The following is a 19,232-nucleotide window of genomic DNA, read 5'->3' as shown; positions in this document are numbered from 1 at the left end:
GGACCTGGAGGTGTGAGCTATGAATGTAAATGTGTCTGAGACTCTCAGAGGCAGGAGGGGCCTCACTCCCTTCAGGAAGCGTCCATGGACTCTGCCAACACTAGTTTCTGTGGAGCCCTATACCAAGATCACAGGTGTGAAGCTCTGTACCAAGTTCACAAGATAAAAATCTCTGGAAGTGACCAAGCTCCATAGCAACTGTTGCCATGGGCCTCTGGATCTAAACCTGCCAGTTCCCTGACCCCATATTAGGTAAAATACCCACCCTATTATCCATCTTATAGCATCCTAACCAATCACCTAATGCCACCATTGCAGTAGGAATTTTCTGTCTTGAGGCTATAAAAGTTGGCAACTAGCCTGTGAAAGGATTTGGCTCTCCATTGAGCTGGCCCACTGTTCTAACAGCATCTCCCACTCTTGTAAACTTTAGTCTCTTCTGTTTCTCCCTCATGTCCAGAAATTCTTTTCCAACCTGCACACGGACCATGACAGTTTTTATTACCTGACCTCCTGCACCACAGGAGGTTGGCTCCTGATCATGCTGACTCAGCGTTATTCCTGGTTGTATTTTTCTCCAGTTGATTCTTCAGTAAGTTTTATTTCCTTCCCAGGAAAGTTCTTGACGGCAGGGTCTTTATTACATTTCTCTGCATCCCCCACATTGCCTAGACCAGTGCTGAGCAAACAGCAGCTCAATCTATGTAGACCAGAAAGTACTAGCCTGTTACTTATATGGAGATGCTTGGCCTTTGCCGAGCAATTATTAAAATTATGATCTATGCACGTGTCAACCAAAATGAATCAAGCTAAGAAAGACAGACGTGCTTTGCTTTGTGTTAGAACAGTGGTTATCAAACTGGGTTCTATGGAACTCTAGGAACTCAAGAGATTCTGAAAACTAAAAGTTTTTTTTTTTTAATACAGTATTTAAATGGGTTATCTGCACTGCTGAAAATCTGCACTTCTGACTTATTAGTAAGTTAACGTAAATTTGAATTTAACTGTGTTAGTTGCTCAGTCGTGTCCAATTCTGTGACAATGACTGAGCAACTAATATTATTAGTTGTAAGTTCAAATTTATATTAACTTACTAACAAGTCAGAAGTGCAGATTTTCAGTAGTACAAATGAACCATTTATATATTATATTTAAAGCCATTTTTATTTATTGTATACACAGGGGTTTTAACTTGAATTTAAGTTCTGTAAATGTTCAGCTGGTGTCCCAGTCCCTTGGATTGCACTCACCTGGCCTGGCGGTCTTCAGCTGGACCACAGCGTGGGCGCTCCCAACTTCATTCTCCGCCATGCACTGGTAGACACCTTCATCCTCGGGCCCCATGCTGACCACCCGCAGGGCCCGACGGGACAGTCGGAGGCGCTGGCTGGAGGTGAGGGGCACAGCGTTCCTCAGCCACAGTACGGAGGGCGGGGGGTTCCCACGCACCTCACAGGTGAGCTTGGCGCTCTGGCCCCAAGGGATGACCAGCTGGGACAGCTCCATGGTGACCTCAGGGGGTTCTGCCAAGAAACCAGAGCAGAGGTAAGAAAGGCAGAGTCCTTCAACCCAGGCGCAGACAGGCTGGGGAGGGGACCGCTGTGGGGAAAGCGTCGCTCCTTACCCATGACACTCGTAGAGGAGAGGAAAGGCCCCACATCTCCTCCATCAGAGTCACAGCTGGGAAGGACTGCCAGCCCCTACATCCTGGTCCCTGGGAGCCAAGGCCTCTTATGCTCTCAGTTCTTCCCCACTCACTCATTCGGCATGTGATCTCTCAAAAGGCATGTAACCCTGTCTGAACCTTGCTTATGAGCTTCTAGCGAGGCTATGTAGATAAGAGATGGCCAAGGAAAAGGAGGTCTGCAGGAGGCACTCACCGAACACCTGGACGTTGTAAAGGATGACTGCGGCCCCAGGCTCCCCAACCCCGTTGTCGGCCATGCAGCGGTAGGTGCCCGAGTCTTCCTCGCTGGTGGTATCGATGAGGAGGTTGCTCAACAGGAAGCGTGTCTTGTTGTAGCTGGCAACACTGGAGCCATCCTTGGCCCAGGTAACCCTTGGGGGTGGGATCCCGCTGGCCACACACTCCAGGATGAGACTCTGGCCTTTGGTGACAACAATGGTCTGGGCCTCTGGTGGGTAGATGATGCGGGCAGCCTCAGCAGTGGAGCCTGGAGGGGCGAAGAGAGAAAGGACCGTGTGTGGGACCAGGACGGGGTGCAGAGGATCCCCCCCCCACCCTGCTTCAGGTAGCCCAACCCCAGGACGCAGCCTGGAGGGTTGGAACTGGAATCAAACAGCCTGGTGGGGAGCATCCTGCTGGGCTGAGTGGGACAGATCTTTAAAGCTATGGTTTGTGCGTGTGCTAAGCTGCTTTCGTTGTGTCCGACTCTTTGCAACCCTATGGACTACAGCCCGCCAGGCTCCTCATTCCATAGGATTCTCCAGGCAAGAATACTGGAGTGGTTTATCATGCTCTCCTCCAGGGGATCTTCCTGACCCAGGGATGAAACCTGCGTCTCTTATGTCTCCTACACTGGCAGACAGGTTCTTTACCACTAGTGCCACCTGGGAAACACTTTCTGGTTTAAAGATACGCATTTTTCATATCCAAAAGCTGATCAAGTATTTCATCAGGTGCTCAGCTGAGGAGGCAGAGAGCTTTATTTAATGTGAGGTAGAAACTGCACAGAACTGATAGAGAGGAGTGCTGCTCTCCTACACGGGCCCTTCCTCAGAACCCCACAAGAAGCACACATTCTGTGTGATATTTCTTTACGCACCAACCAAGGGAAGCTTCAGTGTTTGTTAAGATCGGAAACTTACACAGCTGGGAGTCCCTCTTGAAGAAAAACACAGTATTACAGATACAAAATTGGGTGAGCAAGGACCCATTGAAGCTTTGCTTCATTAGCTTCATGGATCTGCCACTGGTGCCAATTCTAAACTCTAACTCCACATAAGATGTCACTCTACTGAATACACGGGAACCTGAAAAAGCGCCTGCCGCATAGGACTCGCTCAGCCAAGGCAGCCGCTGTTTTCACAAAAATGGAGAGTGACGTGGGCCTCCAGGGACTGTCCCGAGAGAGATGCTGGGCGCTTCTGCAGTGCAGACAAAAGAATGCAAAGCACGCCCGGTGCCTCACACAGGCACAAACGCTCCTGTCATTTGTCCTGCCCCAGAACACACATCCCAACCCGTCCCCCTCCTCTAAAAGTACCACAGCGGAGGAAAGCTCTCAAAAGGCAGGAGTCAGACGACGTCCCTCACAGGGTGCTGACACGACCAGTGAGCTTGGCCACCCCCGGCCCCTTGACAAGCCCGAGGGCCACGTGCAGAGAGAGGCTGGCTAAAGGAGGGACCTCCCACCGCCGCTGAATCCCGAGTCCCAGATGTCCCACCAGCCGCTCCACCCCCATCCGCAAGACCCGCCTCTTACGGCGCACGCGCAGCCGGTCGCTGGAGCCTGCGGTCTTCACTTCCTGCGTCACCGGGTTGTAGGCGGCGCACTTGTACATTCCCTCGTCCTCCTGGCTGGCGTTCACGATCTGGAGGTTCCCCGACGGCATGATCAGGTAGTTGTCTGAGGAGCGGACAGGGCAGGGGCGTAGGGGGGCAGGGGGTGAGGGTGGGCCCAGAACAGTGCACCCCGCAGCCCCCGCAAAGGTTCGGGCAGGTAGGGCAGAAGCCAGGAGCTGACCCGCGTCCCAACAAGTCCAAACTGAAACCGCTACTCTCCCCATGAAGCCTCACACCAAGTGGTACAGACGTGCCAGGATTGCCACTACACAGCCAGCTAACAAACTGGCTGGCTGACACCCCACCACCACCCTGAGTTTGTACACAGGCCTGTGGAGGAGCATTTCTTATTTTCAAGGGGCTCAAGAAGCACGGAAAGGAAGCAGGATTGGGGATCTGCCAAGCACTAACTGTGTGATCTTGGGCAGGTTAATTAGCCTCTCAGATCCTGTTTCTTCACTCGTAAGATGGCATGATGTATGCTGCCTCCGAGACCCTTGTTAGGACCGAGAGGCCGTGCTGCATACACGGGAGATGAGCTGATCACTCCTCCAAGCCACCAGGAAGGAGGGAATTGCCTTCAGAATTTCCCATCAGCCTTTGTCATGGTCACAACTGTGAGCCACCTCACTGCTGAACTTCTACAGCCAAGGAGGAATATTTTAATCCCCAACCCTAGCCCTCTCCATGAATACCATGGAAGCCCTTCCCTCGGCATCACTGGCCTGCTAGGCTCTGTCTGCTTTTGCATCGATGTGTCACAGGGGTGGGGTCCCAGGGCTGAGTTCAGCTTCTGTCCACAGGGGACAGATTCACAGTATCTGCACACCTGGCAACTAGGATAGTGTTTGACTTCCTGACAGGCAAAGCACTGGTCATCAGCTCTGAGCTTTCTGGTGGCCTGCCCTTGGCCATCTGGATGTCCCTGCAATCTGGCTTGTTGAGTCTGGTGCCTGCCTATCACTGGGCTGCCCCGGGTGGGAGCTGCTTAAGTAAATGCCAAATAGGAAGGAAAAAGCCCCTGATTCTTGTGGGATGGGCAGGCCTCCTCCAGGCGCCACTGCCAGGGACAGTAGACATTCATACCCTAATCTCTGGTTATTTCTGAGTGGCAGGATTAGACTTTTGATCTTTTAAAAAATCCTTTTTTTTAACTTTCTATAGTAAACATATAACCATAAAGTTTTATAACCAGAAAGTTAACAAAAATATTTAAAAATCTCTAGGACATTTTAAAAGGTATACATTTTGAGGTGTAGGGTCCAGCCACAGGGTCTACTTGGCCTTAAGTGCAGGTCATCTGTGGGAGGAAGTGCCCTGTGGGCACTCTGCGGATGAACACTCAGTCTCCCCTGGACCAGCTGTCATGCCCACCGTGGCCTGAGCAGGAAGCTGTGATGGCTGCAACACCAGGAAGACGGGGAGAGGGAAAACCTCAGATTCCTCTAGAGAGACTGCTCTACTGTGCAGGGAAGAGCCCCGCCTCCCACCAGGGAGCCCACAGCTCCAGGAGCATCTGGCTCATCAGGCAGCCTTCCAGTGCGTGCCTGGTGGCAGGAAGATGGCACGGGGAGGGACTGGAACTCCGAGCTGAGAGCTCTGTTCCAGTGGCAACAGCTCAGCAACATCTGGCAGGGCCTCAAAGGATGAGGAGATTCCTTGTGATAGATTCAGGGGACCTCCACCCTGAGGCCCTTCAGTATCTCGTAGAGCTGCATATTAGGGTTGCAGATGGCTGAGCAGCATGGGGAAGGTGCTGTGGGGCATTGACAGGGTTTGGGAGGCACTGTAGAGGCACCAACTTCCCTCCTGGCCCCGACCTCCAGGCTCCTGCTTGTTTACTCACCTCGGGAGGCCTCCAGCCACTCCTGTTTGACACTGTACCGGACCTGGGCTTTTGGATGGCTCTCGGGAAGGTGGCAGGCGATGACCGCTGTGTTCCCCTCATCGACTTCAATCACGTGCTGCACATCTAACTTGAAGTCCTGGAGATCTGTGGAGAGAAGAGAAGGGGCTGGTTGGGCCTAGATGGAAGAGAGAGGTGAACAGTGCACTGTATCAGGCTGGGCTTATGCCTCAGTGTCTTTAGTCACAGTCAACAGCTGCAAGAACCTCACATGCTGAAGGGTCCTCTGGGGGTGCTCTGAGTCCTTCCTCCAGCCTTTTGTGGTCTAGAGTTGACCGGAGGGAATGTATGGCTCGCATCACTGCATGTGAGTACAACTGGCTGTATATAAGCTGCTGGTGGGTGAGTGTAGAGAATTCCATCAAGTGGTGCCTGTGACACAGACCAGCCTCTTCTCTTATATTGACCTAAGGCAGCAAGGGGCCTAGGCCCACTGGCCCCACTGAACCTGGCTAGAAATGGGTCATGGTCAAGGCACAAATGTCCTGGCACAGCTCATGGAGACTGAAAGGAACAATGACAGAGAATGCTTATGTCTTTTTTCCAGTTCAGTAAAGAATAGCCTAATCAGACATCCACATCAAAAAGGCCTGAGATTCTGCTTGATGACCAATCGTAGTTACAACCAGAAGGCTGATTCCTGCTATGCACGGCTATGTGGTCCTCTCCCAGTATCCTTGGGGATTGGTTCCAGGTACCCCAGTGGCTACTAAAATGGAGATGCTCAAATCTCTTATATAAAATTGTGTTGTACGGTGCTTATAGTCGGCCTGCGTGACCTCGGGTTTCCCATCCGCAGAAACAAAGGGCCAACAGTATGTCATGTCATGGCTAATTCGGTGTCTGGGCTGGGGATGGAGATTGTGGATACCCAAAGGGTTTTCTAAGGCAAAGAGGAATGTCTCCAGTGGGGTTTAATGGCAGTGGAATGCGGGGGAACCGAGGTCCTGACACCAGGCTGCAGTCTCTTCTAACTTGCCTTGGTGGCAGGAAGATGGGATTTAAACTGGATTGGATGGAGATCCATCTGGAACAAAAGCAGGATATTTCCCAAACAATCCAACAGCCCACACAACAAAACTCTCTTTGTTTGAAGCCAAATCACTGATGTCGCTGAACAAAATGGGCTATTTGTGCAACAAAACCACATGCCAAATTCGGTTTTCAGGACTGTAGCTGAATTTAATTTAAGAGAGGAAATAAAACTAATAAAGAATAAGATAAGAGAGATGAAAATATTTACCCAGACACTCTCTCCACAAAGGTGCTTAGAAAGCCCTGGAGGCACCTCTTCTGAGTGCTGACCACACCACATTCTACTCAGCTCCTGAGAACTGATACCATCACAGTGTAACTGCAGTTCACAGCAAGACTCCACCTGCCTTTGTGGTTCGTTCCCAGACAAGGCAACAGCAGCAGTTGGGAGTCGGGTTTCTCGCAGAAGACATGAAATAATTACCAAAAACAAACTACTGTCACCAAGGAGAGCCCTGTGATCACGGCACTCAGTGAGGTCAGGAGGTTTCCCACTTAACGCAACTTTCTAGAAGCTCTCAGTCAAGTCGAGCCAGAGCAGCACAGGAAAGCCCTTTTATTTCTATGAAAGGATCATTGTCCCTTTGATTCCAGTATTCAACTGTGAACTTTTTAGGGTCAGGGACCAAGTGTTGTTATCTTGTCCTCTGGCCTAAGTAGATGCTCAGTGAACACTAGATGACCAAATCAATGATTATCTTGGAGCTGGGCCCCTGCAGTCAGGTACAAGATGCCCATGCGTGTTATTTGTGAACTCAGATTTTGTAGTTGAGCTGGGTTGACATTGTGAGCTCAAGGGCTTAGCACAACAAATTTTCCATCAGCTTTTTATCCACGTGTGGCCAATCTTTATCTAAATGTGGATATTTTGAAAATGGAATGTTTCTTGAGTGTTTACTTCCAGGGTCACGGGAAAGAGGTAAAACAGGTCTAATATATGTGAAATAAGAAATACATGTTGTTAGGATAAATGGCAGCATAGAAGACCTTGAGCTCACCTCCTCCCACGAAAATACCAAAACCACACCTAACTGCTGAACAACCATTAATAAAGAAGGCTGGAACCTACCAAAAAAGATATTCTACATCCAGACACAAAGAAACCACTACAAGATGGCAGGAGGGGCACACTTAAGATATAATTGAATCCCATATCCCCAAGGTGGGCGACCCACAAACTGGAGAATTATTATGTCAAAGAAATTCTCCTATCGGAGTGAGAGTAGAGAGTAGAGGCAGGCTCCCCAGCTTGGGAGGTCTGGTATGATGAGCAGGAGCCCCCAGAGCATTTGGCCTTGAAGGCCACTGGGGCTTAATCACAGGAGTGCCACAGGACTGGGGGAAACCGAGATCCATTCGTGGAGGGTGCATACAAGGTCTCAAGCACACCAGAACCCAGGGCAGAAGTAGTGACTTCATAGGAGCCTGGCCCAAATCTACCTGTTGGTCTTAGAGGGTCTTCCAGGGAGGCAGGGGATGGCTGTGGCTCTCTTTTAGGACATAAAAGCTGGTGGCGAACATATCCAGGAGTACTCACCTGAAGGCTGACATCTTGTTGGAATATTAAAACTGCGACCTGACCCCACCCAACACTTGTAGGCTCCAGTGCTGGGACACCTCACACCAAACAACCAACAGGCAGGCGGCCTAAAGACTTCCTGAGAGGCTTTCCTGGTGGTCCAATGGTTAAGAATCCACCTTGCAGTGCAAGGGACACAGGTTGGATTCCTGGCTGGGGAATTAAGATCCCACATGCTTCAGAGCAACTACTGAGCCTGCGCCGCACAGAGTCTGTGCACTGCGTGGTCCCATATGACTCAACAAAGATCCTAGGCACTGCAACTAAGACCTGATGCAGCCAAATAAATAAATGTTTGAAAATAAAGACTTCCTGAGCACACATCACCTTTAAATATGGTCCTGACCCCCAGAGGGCCAAGACCCAATTCCACCCACCAGTAGACAGGCACCGGCCCCTCCCACCAGGAAGCCTGCAGAAGCCTCTAGCCCAGAGTCAAACGCTGGGAGGGCAGACACCAGAAAAGCAAGAAAAATACAGTCACACAGCTGGTGGAACTGAGTCCGCAAACACAGGTCAGAACCTCCCCTGGGACCTGCTGGTCCCTGGCCACAGGGTGACAAGAGGGGAGTGTAGGGCTGAGATACACAGGAATCCCCTATAGAGGGCCACTTCTCCAAGGCTGAGAGACATAACCTTCCACATACATACAAATACACACAGGAGTCCCCTACAGAGGGCCAATTACCCAAGGCTGAGAAACATAACCAACCTTCCACATACATACAAACACAGGAGTCCCCTACAGAGAGCCAATTCTCCAAGGCTGAGAGACATAACTAACCTTCCACATACATACAAATACAGATACAAAATGCCATGACAGGAACATGTTCCAGAGAAGGAACAAGACAAAACCCAAGAACAAATGAGGGACGTGGAGACAAGCAATCTACCAAGAAAGAGTTCAGAGCAATGACTCTAAAGATGACCCAAGAACGTGAGAAAAGAATGGATGAGAAGCTACAAGATGCTTTTCAACAAAGAAAGTATAAAGCACAACCAGAGTTGAAGAATACAATAACTGAAATGAAAATAACCCTAGAAGAAATACATGCGGTTCGCCAAGTAGTGGGGTAAAAATGATGACAGAATGCGTGGTTCATCTCTGTAGCCCCATTTCACTTTCCAGGCTGAACACAACTGGTTCCTGTGGGTCAAGGTGAGATTTCTCATGGATTCCTTCCTTTGGGTGGGTGTGGAGCCTTCTGGGTTTTTAAGGAATCATCTCATCATTATTTAATTTTGTGTTGGTGATGGTGGTTTAGTCTCTTAATTTGTGTCCGACTCTTGCGACCCCATGGACTAGCCTGCTAGGCTCGTCTGTCTGTGGGATTCTCCATGGACAGAATATTGGAGTGGGTTGCCATTTCCTTCTCCAGGGGATCTTCCCAACCCAGGAATCGAACTTGGGTCCCCTGCATTGCAGGCAGATTCTTTACCAACTGAGCTATGAGGGAAGCTAAGTTGGTGATGTCCAACCCTAACTAAATTGCAAATTCCTAGTGGGCAAACTATCAATTTTCACTCCGTGCCCCAGCCCCAAGCCCCACTGCCCAGTCTTCAGGAGGCACCACGTTCATTGAGTCCTTGTTGAATGAAGAGTTTGGAAGACGGTGCTCAAGGCCAGCTTTGTCAGCATGCAGCCTGTGCAGCTGTGCCAGGCCCCTCACTTGGAAGAGGCCAACGCTTGGTTTAATGCTCTTCTATCACTGCCTTGAAATTTTAAATAACATTTGACCAAGGGACCTCATATTTTCACATTGCACTGGGCCCCCCAAAATCCATAGCCCAGTCCTGGCTGAACCTCTCAGCCAAGAGAGCTGATGCATTTTCTCTCAGCGAGGAGGATGGTGGACTGTGGGAAAGGGTGGACAGCCTGTGCTCAGGGAGTTCTAGCTGGATGTTACTACCTGCTTTTCATAAGCAAAGTACCTCAGCAATGCAAAAGCCTTAATCCTCAGCACAGGTACCTGCCAAGTCAGGAGACTCCCCACAGAGAGAGCTGTGAGCACTGTGAGCCCAGGGGCATCTGGAAAATTCCTCAGTCACTGAGAAGCATGTCTCTTGCATGGTCTAATAAATCTAAAACTACTCCACCAAGAGTTTTTGTTTCACCCTCTCCTTTACTTCATTCCAAGAAAATCTGCCTCAAGCCAAGAATATACTTAAGCCTAACAAAGCATTTTGCAAGAAAGATGTGAGTAACTGAAAGGAGTCTGGCATCAGAATGCCATTTCCAGCTTAGCCCTGGGCTCCTGCCCTCTGTAACTGAGAACTTATCTGTGCACAGAGCACACTCTCCTCCATGTACACACCTCACTGACTCAAGACTGGAAAATGCTACACACCCCCTTCTGGGGGCCTTCTGCGCACTCCGAGGATTCACTGCTGGGTTGGAAACAGTGGGCTGTGCAGTGAGGGAGGCACAAGCTGGGCACTGGTCAGCCGGGCAGCCCTTCTGTTCTGATGCCAACATATGCACAACAGCCCAGGCAGGCAGGACCCAGGACACCCCAGCTGGGTTTCTAGCTCCCCACAAGGGCCGACTGGCAGGCGAGCCTACTGGCTTCAAAACAAGCAAGCAGCAGTTGGGTCCCCAGCCCTGTCCTCCCCCCACCCCACACCCTGAGCTTAAGCTTTAGCTGTTGCTTCACTAGACAAATGCTCCCAATTTGGCTGGTGGAGCATAAGTTGAGTTTCACTAAGGGATCAAAGGCAGAGTAATGAAGTGATGAGCGATCTGAAACTCAGAGCACCCCCTTTTCTAGTACTTTTTGGGCAGGAAGGAGGCCAGGGAGGGGCAGAGGCTTCATGATCAATAACAGCTTAATCAGCCACCAGATGAGAGGCAGATGCAGAGAGATCTAGTTGGCTGCATATGAAGGAAACCAGCCTGTTCCCAGGCCCCTTTGTCTGCAAAGCTGGTTTCCTGGCGAGTCCCTGCGCTGCTCAGAGCACTTCCCTGGGAATAAGGGGCAGGCCCTTCAGTTACAAATAGGGTTAGCAGGCCTCCAGCCTCACTGCAGAATGATAGATCAGGTTTCATGGGGGAAATGGTTTGACAGGACACCTGCCCTTGCCTGTTGGCTGGTGTGTTTGAGAAATCCATTAGAGGAATGTTTTTGCAGCTTTAATCCTCTTACCTTCCCTCAGACCCTTCTTTTGCATCCTCTCTGTGTATTCTTCCAGCTATTTTATTAACTTGTCTGCACTAATCAAATGCCGTGAGGCCCACTCTTGTCCCTCAGCTCTCAACAGGTCAGAAGTCCTGGTCTTTGGGGCCATCTCTTGAGTTTACAGACCTTCTTTATTAGTCCCAGAACTTTTTGCTTTCTGAGAAAGTCCTAATATCTTAGGCTCCATATAGAACCCTGCCCAGCTCCCTGCCTACTAAGCACTCAATTTCTTAACAGAACATTTATCTTCTGATAAGTCACTTCCATAGGAGCTTTGATACACAGGTGACAGGGATCTCTTCGGATACAATCATGGAATGTGCTCTGACATTTCTCTTCACATTCCCAGGGTACATCAGGCTCCTACCTTCTTGTCCGTGGGGAAAAAAGGAGGAAAATAAAAACTTTTAGAGGCATGTGAGTGTGGCTGTCACCATCAGGATCATTCGTGAAACTACAATCGACAAGTTTTATCTTGAGCCCCTTTTGACTTACTTTCTCTCTCTCCACCTTCTAGCTTTGATCTTTCCTTTATGAATTAAAGGTTGAGTAGATCTATGAATTATATCACAATATTTCGTGTTTGTTTTTACATTCTCTTAATACAGAATTGTTAGATCTTCATTATAGGCTCATCCTTCAGTTCTTACATACTTTCCATGCCCCATTACATGGTGCCTTGTGCCTCCACAAAATGCCCCCATGTAATCAATAAACCTAACCTTTACATTCAAGGAGTTTCCTCATTTGATTCTCTTCTCCCTGAGTCCTCCCTTGAAAGTGAAAGTCATTCAGTTGTGTCTGACTCTTTGTGACCCCATGGGCTACACAGTCCATGGAATTCTCCAGGCCAGAATACTAGAATACTGGAGTGGGCAGCCGTTCCCTTCTCCAGGCGATCTATCTGACCCAGGAATCAAACCAGGGTCTCCTGAATTGCAGGCAGATTCTTTACCAGCTGAGCTACCAGGGAGGCATCCTCCCTTAGGGTGCAAATTAAAAGTGCAAAGAAAGAAGTCAGGTAAGACAGCACCTTCAGATAGAGGCTTCCTAGAGTTAACAACACCCCCGTCTCCATCAGCTCAGCTGAACGATCACAAACATTCTGGCTTTTAATCCATCCAGGTATTTCTTGTGTCTGGTCAGTCTTGCCCTTCCCTCCTGCCTGTTCTCAGGGCTCACAGGACAAGCCTGCACTCATCTGCTGAGGCTTGGATGCGATCCACCGATTGCGGGGGCACCACATTGGGCTCACTTGGCAGTGCTTCCAGGGCGGCTGGGCAGCCTCGTGGCCATCAGCAAGTTTGGGCTGACTGATCATTCCATCTCCCAGCTGTCCTGCTTCCAGGGCTCAACTTGTCCCTGTACTGGCTTCCTGCGTCTACAGGCAATATTACAAAGTGTAGAAAGATTTCACCTAATGGAGTACCCCAGTGACACACTGACCCTGTGGCCTGGCCCTGAACCTTTTGAAAGGTGGCAAAGGTACAAGGTGAGTAAAATTAAGAGTGCACGACTCGCTGCTCTACGGATGGACTTGGAGGCGGTGTCTGAGCAGGGGAAGGGTCCCACACCTGCCTCCCTGGGTGGGCTCTTTGCCCTGAACTACTTCACGGATGGGAAGAGAATCACAGCATAACTCTTGGTCTCCAAGTCACCTGAGGAGCCATGGCTTGGCATGACCCCCAGATCAAGCCTCTGAAAGAAAATTCTCTACAAGTGGAAAGTCATGGTGATGGACTGCAGAAGTGGAGTGGAGGCTGCAGCCTGATGGTGCTGCCTGTAGAGATGGAACTGCCTGCTCTTGATGTGTGAATAGGGTTGACTGCGGGATGGGCAGGCCTCTGAGGCACGCATTCTGTGGAGTGACTAAACCTATCACCAGTCCGAAGCCCTGGCACACAGGCCACTGAAGTCAGACCCAACGGGAGCCCACAAAGCTGAGCAAACTCAGCATATTCTGTAGTCGGCATCTGGCACAATACCATCCCTCCAGACATCACTATTCACTCAGCCAGGCTGAAGTTGTAGAAGATACCAAGAAGATCAAGACATAGTTCCTAACCATGGGGGGCTTTAATCGAAAAGACAGTTAAAGCAACACATAGGCTGGCTATAACAATTTGCCAGAGTAGTGTCCCTAAGCGTCATCCCTGCCACCTTCACCAGTGTGCGAGCCTAGATTAGGTTACCTCGATCTCCAGGCAATTTAGAAGGGGGGCTGGTGGAGTGAGCACTTCTCCTTTTGCAGGCTGGAAGAATGGGCAAATACATTTACTCTCTTTAGGATTTTTTTTTTTCTGCCTGTTCAATTGCATGAATAATTTCGGCTCCAAAGCACTCTCCTGACAGCCATGGAAACATGACATGAAATTTTGCAAACATACTTTCTGATGAAAGTAAAGCATGCTCTCTTTTACTTAAATAAAAACAGTTCCTATGAGGGTAAAAAAAAAAAAAAAAAACAACACCTTTGCAGATGCCAAGCACATTAGTTGTTAAATCGTGTGTTTCTTTCTTTTGAATTAAGGTGGGGTGTGCACCTAGATTTGAGTAGCAGGAAAAAGCTCTGGGTGGAGAAGAGAGGAAAGAGCCACAGGGAAGAGGGCAGAAGATCAAAGTCAAGAGTGGAGGTGGGCACAACAGGAGACAGGGCATAAAAAGAGGAGTGTGAGAGGAAGGAGAAGGAAAATAGAAAGAACCTAGTTTGCAGTGTCATTAAAATGATTTGCAGTAAACTGGCCTAATGCTTCAGGAATTTCTTGGCTTGAACCAATTAAAAAATATTAAAAAAAAAAAAAAGACACACAAGAACGAGAAATGCTATTAATCCTTGAAAATAAGGATGGGAGCCGTTTCTCCACTGAGTCTGGCAACCAGATGAACAGAGACGTCTGTAGACCATCCCGTTTATCTGACTCCAGAGCTGCTGTGAGGTAGGGCTGGCTAGCAGAACTAGGGAGTTTCTTTTGGATTGCAAGAAGGAATAAAATGGTTTGAAAAAATACACTGGGGAGAGAGAGAAGAAGGAAAAAAAAGATTTACTTGCCAGCAACCCACATCACACATATTTCTCTGATCAACCAAATATAAACTAGAAACTTAGCAATGGGAAAATTAATGTGAACCCCGGTGGTCTGGACTCATCAGAGCCAGAACTGGTTCCTGGCACAGTGTTTGGCAGGCTGGCGGCCTGTACAAGGAAGAAAGAGGAGAGAAGACCGAAGCCAAGGCGTTCAGAGGAACAATGGACGTGAGCCCTTCAGTGTGTCCCTGAAAAAACAGACTTCCAGGTGGAAGAGGTAGGGGCAGTGTCTTAAGGCCAGGGGAGTTCCCGCTGCCCCCACCCTCCACACACACTTGGGAACTGTGTAGTCCTAAAAGCAGTGGTGACGACCCATGCCATCTGCCCACCCTCTCTGACAGGGTCCTGGGAGGTGCCTGGTAGGACTGCAGCCACAGTCACTGGCGTCTGCCTTCAAAGGTTGCAGAATTTCCACCAACACCTTAACTTCTTTTATGCTTTATGCTTCTGACATCCATCAATTTTTCTAAACCCTTCCTAAATCTATTTGTATCTTCAGCTTGTTTACATCCCAAGTGTTGCTTCACCCTTTCTTATTTACTTCCTCGAAACTTCTACTATACCACAGTCTGGGTGAAGAAATCTTTGTCTGCCTTTCGCATGCTCTTTTTGATCTTCTAGACGTCAACATATCTTATCTGGGAGCCTGCCTCTCCCTAGACATTCACCGAAGGCCAAGCGTATGCCGCGGTGTGGTGATCACAGAGGTGAAGGGCAAAGAGACGGTGGCTGGAGAGGCCTAGAGAAGTGAACACAGGATGGCAGGGGGCTCAGAAGAGGAGACCCCACTCTAGACCTGGAGAGTCAAAGGGGGGTCAAGAAAAGATTCCTAGAGGAGAAGATAGTTGAAGGTTGATCACCAAGAAGGAATTAACCCAAGGTGAAGTGAAGTCGCTCAGTTGTGTCTGTCTCTTTGCGACCCCAGGGACTGCAGCCTACCAGGCTCCTCCATCCATGGGATTTTCCAGGCAAGAGTACTGGAGTGGGGTGCCATTGCCTTCTCCAGGAGATCGTCCCGACCCAGGGACTGAACCCGGGTCTCCTGCATTTAGGCAGACGCTTTACTGTCTGAGCCACCAGGGCTCCCCTTGTGGCTCAGCGGGTAAAGGATCCGCCTGCAATGCGGGAGACGTGGGTTGGGAAGATCCCCTGGAGGAGGGCAAGGCTACCCACTCCAGTATTCTGGCCTGGAGACTTCCATGGACCATACAGTCCATGGGGTCACAAGGAGTCAGACACAACTGAGCGACTTGCACTTATTAACCCAAGGGAAGTGGGAATTTTCGGGGAAAGGAGGTTGTTACAGGCAGCTAGAGCACCCAGGGAAAGTGAGAGACGAGCCAAGGAGATGGCAGCTTTGCTGGGTCTGGAGGAGGAGGCAGGGCTGAGAGGGGTGCTGAAGTGTCATGCCTGAGTCTTACTCTATGATTCCTTCAAATGTTTTTACGTAGAAAAGGAGCACCATCACTAAAAATTAAGCACAGTTTTCCCTACAGAAAAACAACATGCTGTTTCTACCTCAGTAAGTTTTTCCCCCTTTTGCTTACCATTGTCTTCCTCAGTCTTAAGTGACAGTGCTTTATTTAAACATTTTGTCCCATTTGCAAGACAGACTCACCGTTCTATAGTTCCCGGGACTATCAGTAGATTCCAAAAAATGGTTGAAAATCTATAAACAAGATCAGAGTGGAAATCCCTAAACTCTTACACACATACACACAAAAAAAGGGGAGCAAAGGAACTCATTTTCCCTCTTGATTTGTTTTCATTTTAAAGGAACCATCATACATCATGTTCTTAAAGAGTTTTAGGGATTTCAAGCAAACTAATCAATGCTTCCCTCATCTTCCTGTGCAAAAGGCTTCTCCAGGTCTGTTCTGGCTCATTGAATCTGTAGTTGTACCTGCTTAACTCACTGTGTGGTCCTTCCCTTTTCTCTTAGCTGAGAAAATGGACCTAGGATTTTATTAAAGCCTGCAGCTGAGTGTGCCAAGGATAGGTTGAGGAGAGGAATGGGGAATTCTAAGCATGTCCTTGGTAGAAGATGCACCATGGAATTTTTGAGTCTGTGTGTGTGTGTGTGGTAAATATTGACAGTTGCTAAATAGAGAACTAGAACCCTGGCTGTGTGGGGCAGAAAGTTGCTGCCATGATGCCCTGAGCTTACACCACACATTTGCCTGAGCGCTTGTCCCAGACCAATGGGACTAGTATTGCCCATGCCCTTTGAAGATGAATACCAGAGGAGATTCCTGTGAGGTGTGAATTTCTGCCTGTACTAGTAGAAAGCAGAGAAGAGTTACCGTGACTTTGGCCTAAAGCTGTAAGCTATTCCTTAAAAGGGTACTCAAGTTGCTCAATACCTTTGGCATTTTAAGCTATCTTTCAGTGGGTCACAAGAGTTGGACATGACTGAAGCGACTTAGCAGTCAGTATCTTTCATTCTTGTCCAACTGGCAAAGTAAAGCACACGGCATGTATGGGCATAAAACAGCTGTGTTTCAAGCTCGAGTTAGTTTTCCTTTTCCAACTACACTCCCATGTGGAGCTGTCTAGAGCTCCCCCAGCAAAGGAGGCAGACTCAAGCTCAGTCTGGCAGGTAGCTTCAGACCCAGCTTTCAGCTGCGGACCCCTTCCTCTCCTAGGGAAATACAGCCACCGGGTGACTGTCTCTTGTTACCCCATCCTGATTTCAGAATCTGACCGCACTGACTGAAGTATCTGCACCGTCCCAGAAACAGCACTGGGCTTAGGTCTAAGTGCACAGTGTAGAGAGCTGAACTTAGTTGAAGGCCTGAGAAAGATGAGAGGACTCAAAACCCTGGAGATAAAGGTTGTCCCACACACATTCTTCAAGGCTCAACCTTGAGTCTTCCTCAATTCCCTGAAATGGAAATGAATCACTCTTCCCCTGAATTCCCATTAAAATCTGTTTATGTCTCTCAGGCAACTCATGGCTCTGACTTGTTTTATGGCTAACAGAAACTGCAGTCCATCTTCTCCATCAGACTGAGAGATCAATAGCCCAGAGCAGGTCTTACTGCACTGTTGTAAATTCTAAACACTCCCCAGTTCTCAGGACACCAACCTGCAAAACATCAAGCTATTGAACTCAGGGCTAGAGAATGTTTGGTTTCCTGGTTCCCTAGTGGATTGCATGAATCTCCAGCCTGCTGGCTCGCCCGATGATTTTGGACTTTCCAGCCTCCATAATCATGTGAGCCAATCCTTTGAAATAAATCTTTTTCTTTCTTTTTTCCTTTCTCTATTTCTCTCCCCATACATGTGAGTGTACATATAATTATATATATGTTCTCCATAAAATTACATGTATGCTTAGTCACTCAGTCATGTCCGACTCTTTGTGACGTCATGGACTGTAGCCTGCCAGGTTCCTCTGTCCATGGGGATTCTCCAGGCAAGAATACTGGAGTGGGTTGCCATTCCCTTCTTCAGCGGATCTTCCCAACCTGGGGATGGAACCCAGGTCTCCTACATTGCAGGCAGATTCTTTACTGTCTGAGCCACTAGGAAAGCCTTAAAATTACATAAGTGTGTCTATATGTGTGTGTGTGTGTGTGTGTGTGTGTGTGTGTAGTGATTGATTCTGCTTCTCTAGAGAACCCTGACTAAAAACAAGGATAAAGGAAGCTAGAAATGTTTTAAGAAAATGTCGACAACTGGCCTTAGTGGCCTGTTCTAATTCAGGGTCACAGCATAGAAGACCTTAAGGAAGTGTTTGATGGGACTCAGAGTTTAGGGAGCTGAGAAAGAGGAGACATGGCTTCTGTTCGTGGAACTTAACCACACCAAGGGCCAGGGTTAGCCCAGCCTACCAGTGCTGTCTGGTTGCAATAACTCGCATCAGTGAACCAACAAAGGCATAAGTGGACACCTCTTTGGGCTACAGTGACAATATCCATGCAGCAACCCTGTGGGCTGCTCTCAAAGTGGCAGGGAGGTAGCAATCTGCGCTGGAGAACATGTGAGGAGAGGGAGCTACAGAAATCACAGGAAACGGGTTTGTCCTCTGCCCCTGATTAGCCAGTCCTCTCTCTCGGCTCTGGCTGAGATGGAAGCTTGGGCCCCCTGGACTGTGTCATTCTAAGCACTGCTCCCAGAACAGAGCTGGGCAGCACAGAGAACGTGCCCCAGAGCCTCCTCCAAGAGGATGCTCCACGAATATGTGTTGACCACATGGGTGAGTGAATAAAGGCTGCTTCAAGATAGTACTATCATATATTCTCTCGTTTGAGTCTCTAAAAAACAAAACCATAAGGCAGATGATGTAATCAGTACTGAGCTCATTTCACAGTTGTGACCATCTGAGAGATGAAGGGATTTGTCCAAAGCTACATGAATTCTTCAGTGGCAGAGTTAAAACTTAAAAGATCCTGGGTTTAAGTTTCATGTTTTTTCCATTACACCAGTCTGGCTCTTCATTTCACTCCTGGGTTAAATTATGGTAACAAAGGGCCCCTGTCTCCTTCTGACCTTTCCTCAAAGGCACAGAGTCACGGAGACAGCTGCCGAAGGGGAACTCCTACCTCTTCTGTCTTGCCTCTGATCTCTGATAAGAAAGATCACTCTCTGACTGGCCCTAGGGCTTAAAGACCTTAAGGAGGGGTTATGGATCTGCTCACAACTAAACCGGCACCAGCTTAAGACTTCACATTAGCCAGTGTAAAGTCATAGAGCCAATTATGTATCTTCCCAGATAGAGAACATCCACTCAGTTACTGCCTGTTTCCAAGTACCAGCAGGATCTGGGGATGATAGGATAGCTGGAAGAATTAATTTAAAAGATAGGGAAAAAGATAAAAAATGAAAGTAGGAGCTTATCTGAATGGTAGATAACTGCAGTAAGGGACAGAAGATAGCATGCGGCTCTGAACTGGTCATGATTACTTGCTATGCTGTGT

General features: G+C 48.7%; 1 protein-coding gene across 5 annotated transcripts in view; it reads right to left on the bottom strand.

Annotated features, from left to right (window-relative positions):
- The window catches only part of BOC (BOC cell adhesion associated, oncogene regulated), a 74,356-nt gene that overhangs the window by 13,427 nt on the left and 41,697 nt on the right, over positions 1-19,232 (bottom strand). For all 5 annotated transcript variants that reach the window (XM_018066732.1, XM_018066620.1, XM_018066680.1 and 2 more), the window contains 4 exons: positions 5,373-5,519; positions 3,447-3,590; positions 1,881-2,174; positions 1,251-1,523 (listed from right to left, as the gene is read on the bottom strand). In XM_018066732.1, coding sequence (XP_017922221.1) covers positions 1,251-1,523; positions 1,881-2,174; positions 3,447-3,590; positions 5,373-5,519 — 858 coding nt within the window. The remainder of the gene's footprint in view (positions 1-1,250; positions 1,524-1,880; positions 2,175-3,446; positions 3,591-5,372; positions 5,520-19,232) is intronic.

Source organism: Capra hircus, chromosome 1 (genome assembly GCF_001704415.2).
Source record: "Capra hircus breed San Clemente chromosome 1, ASM170441v1, whole genome shotgun sequence".
NCBI lineage: Eukaryota > Metazoa > Chordata > Mammalia > Artiodactyla > Bovidae > Capra > Capra hircus.
Note: the sequence above shows the minus strand (reverse complement) of the source record. Positions and strands in the feature narration are given on the sequence as shown.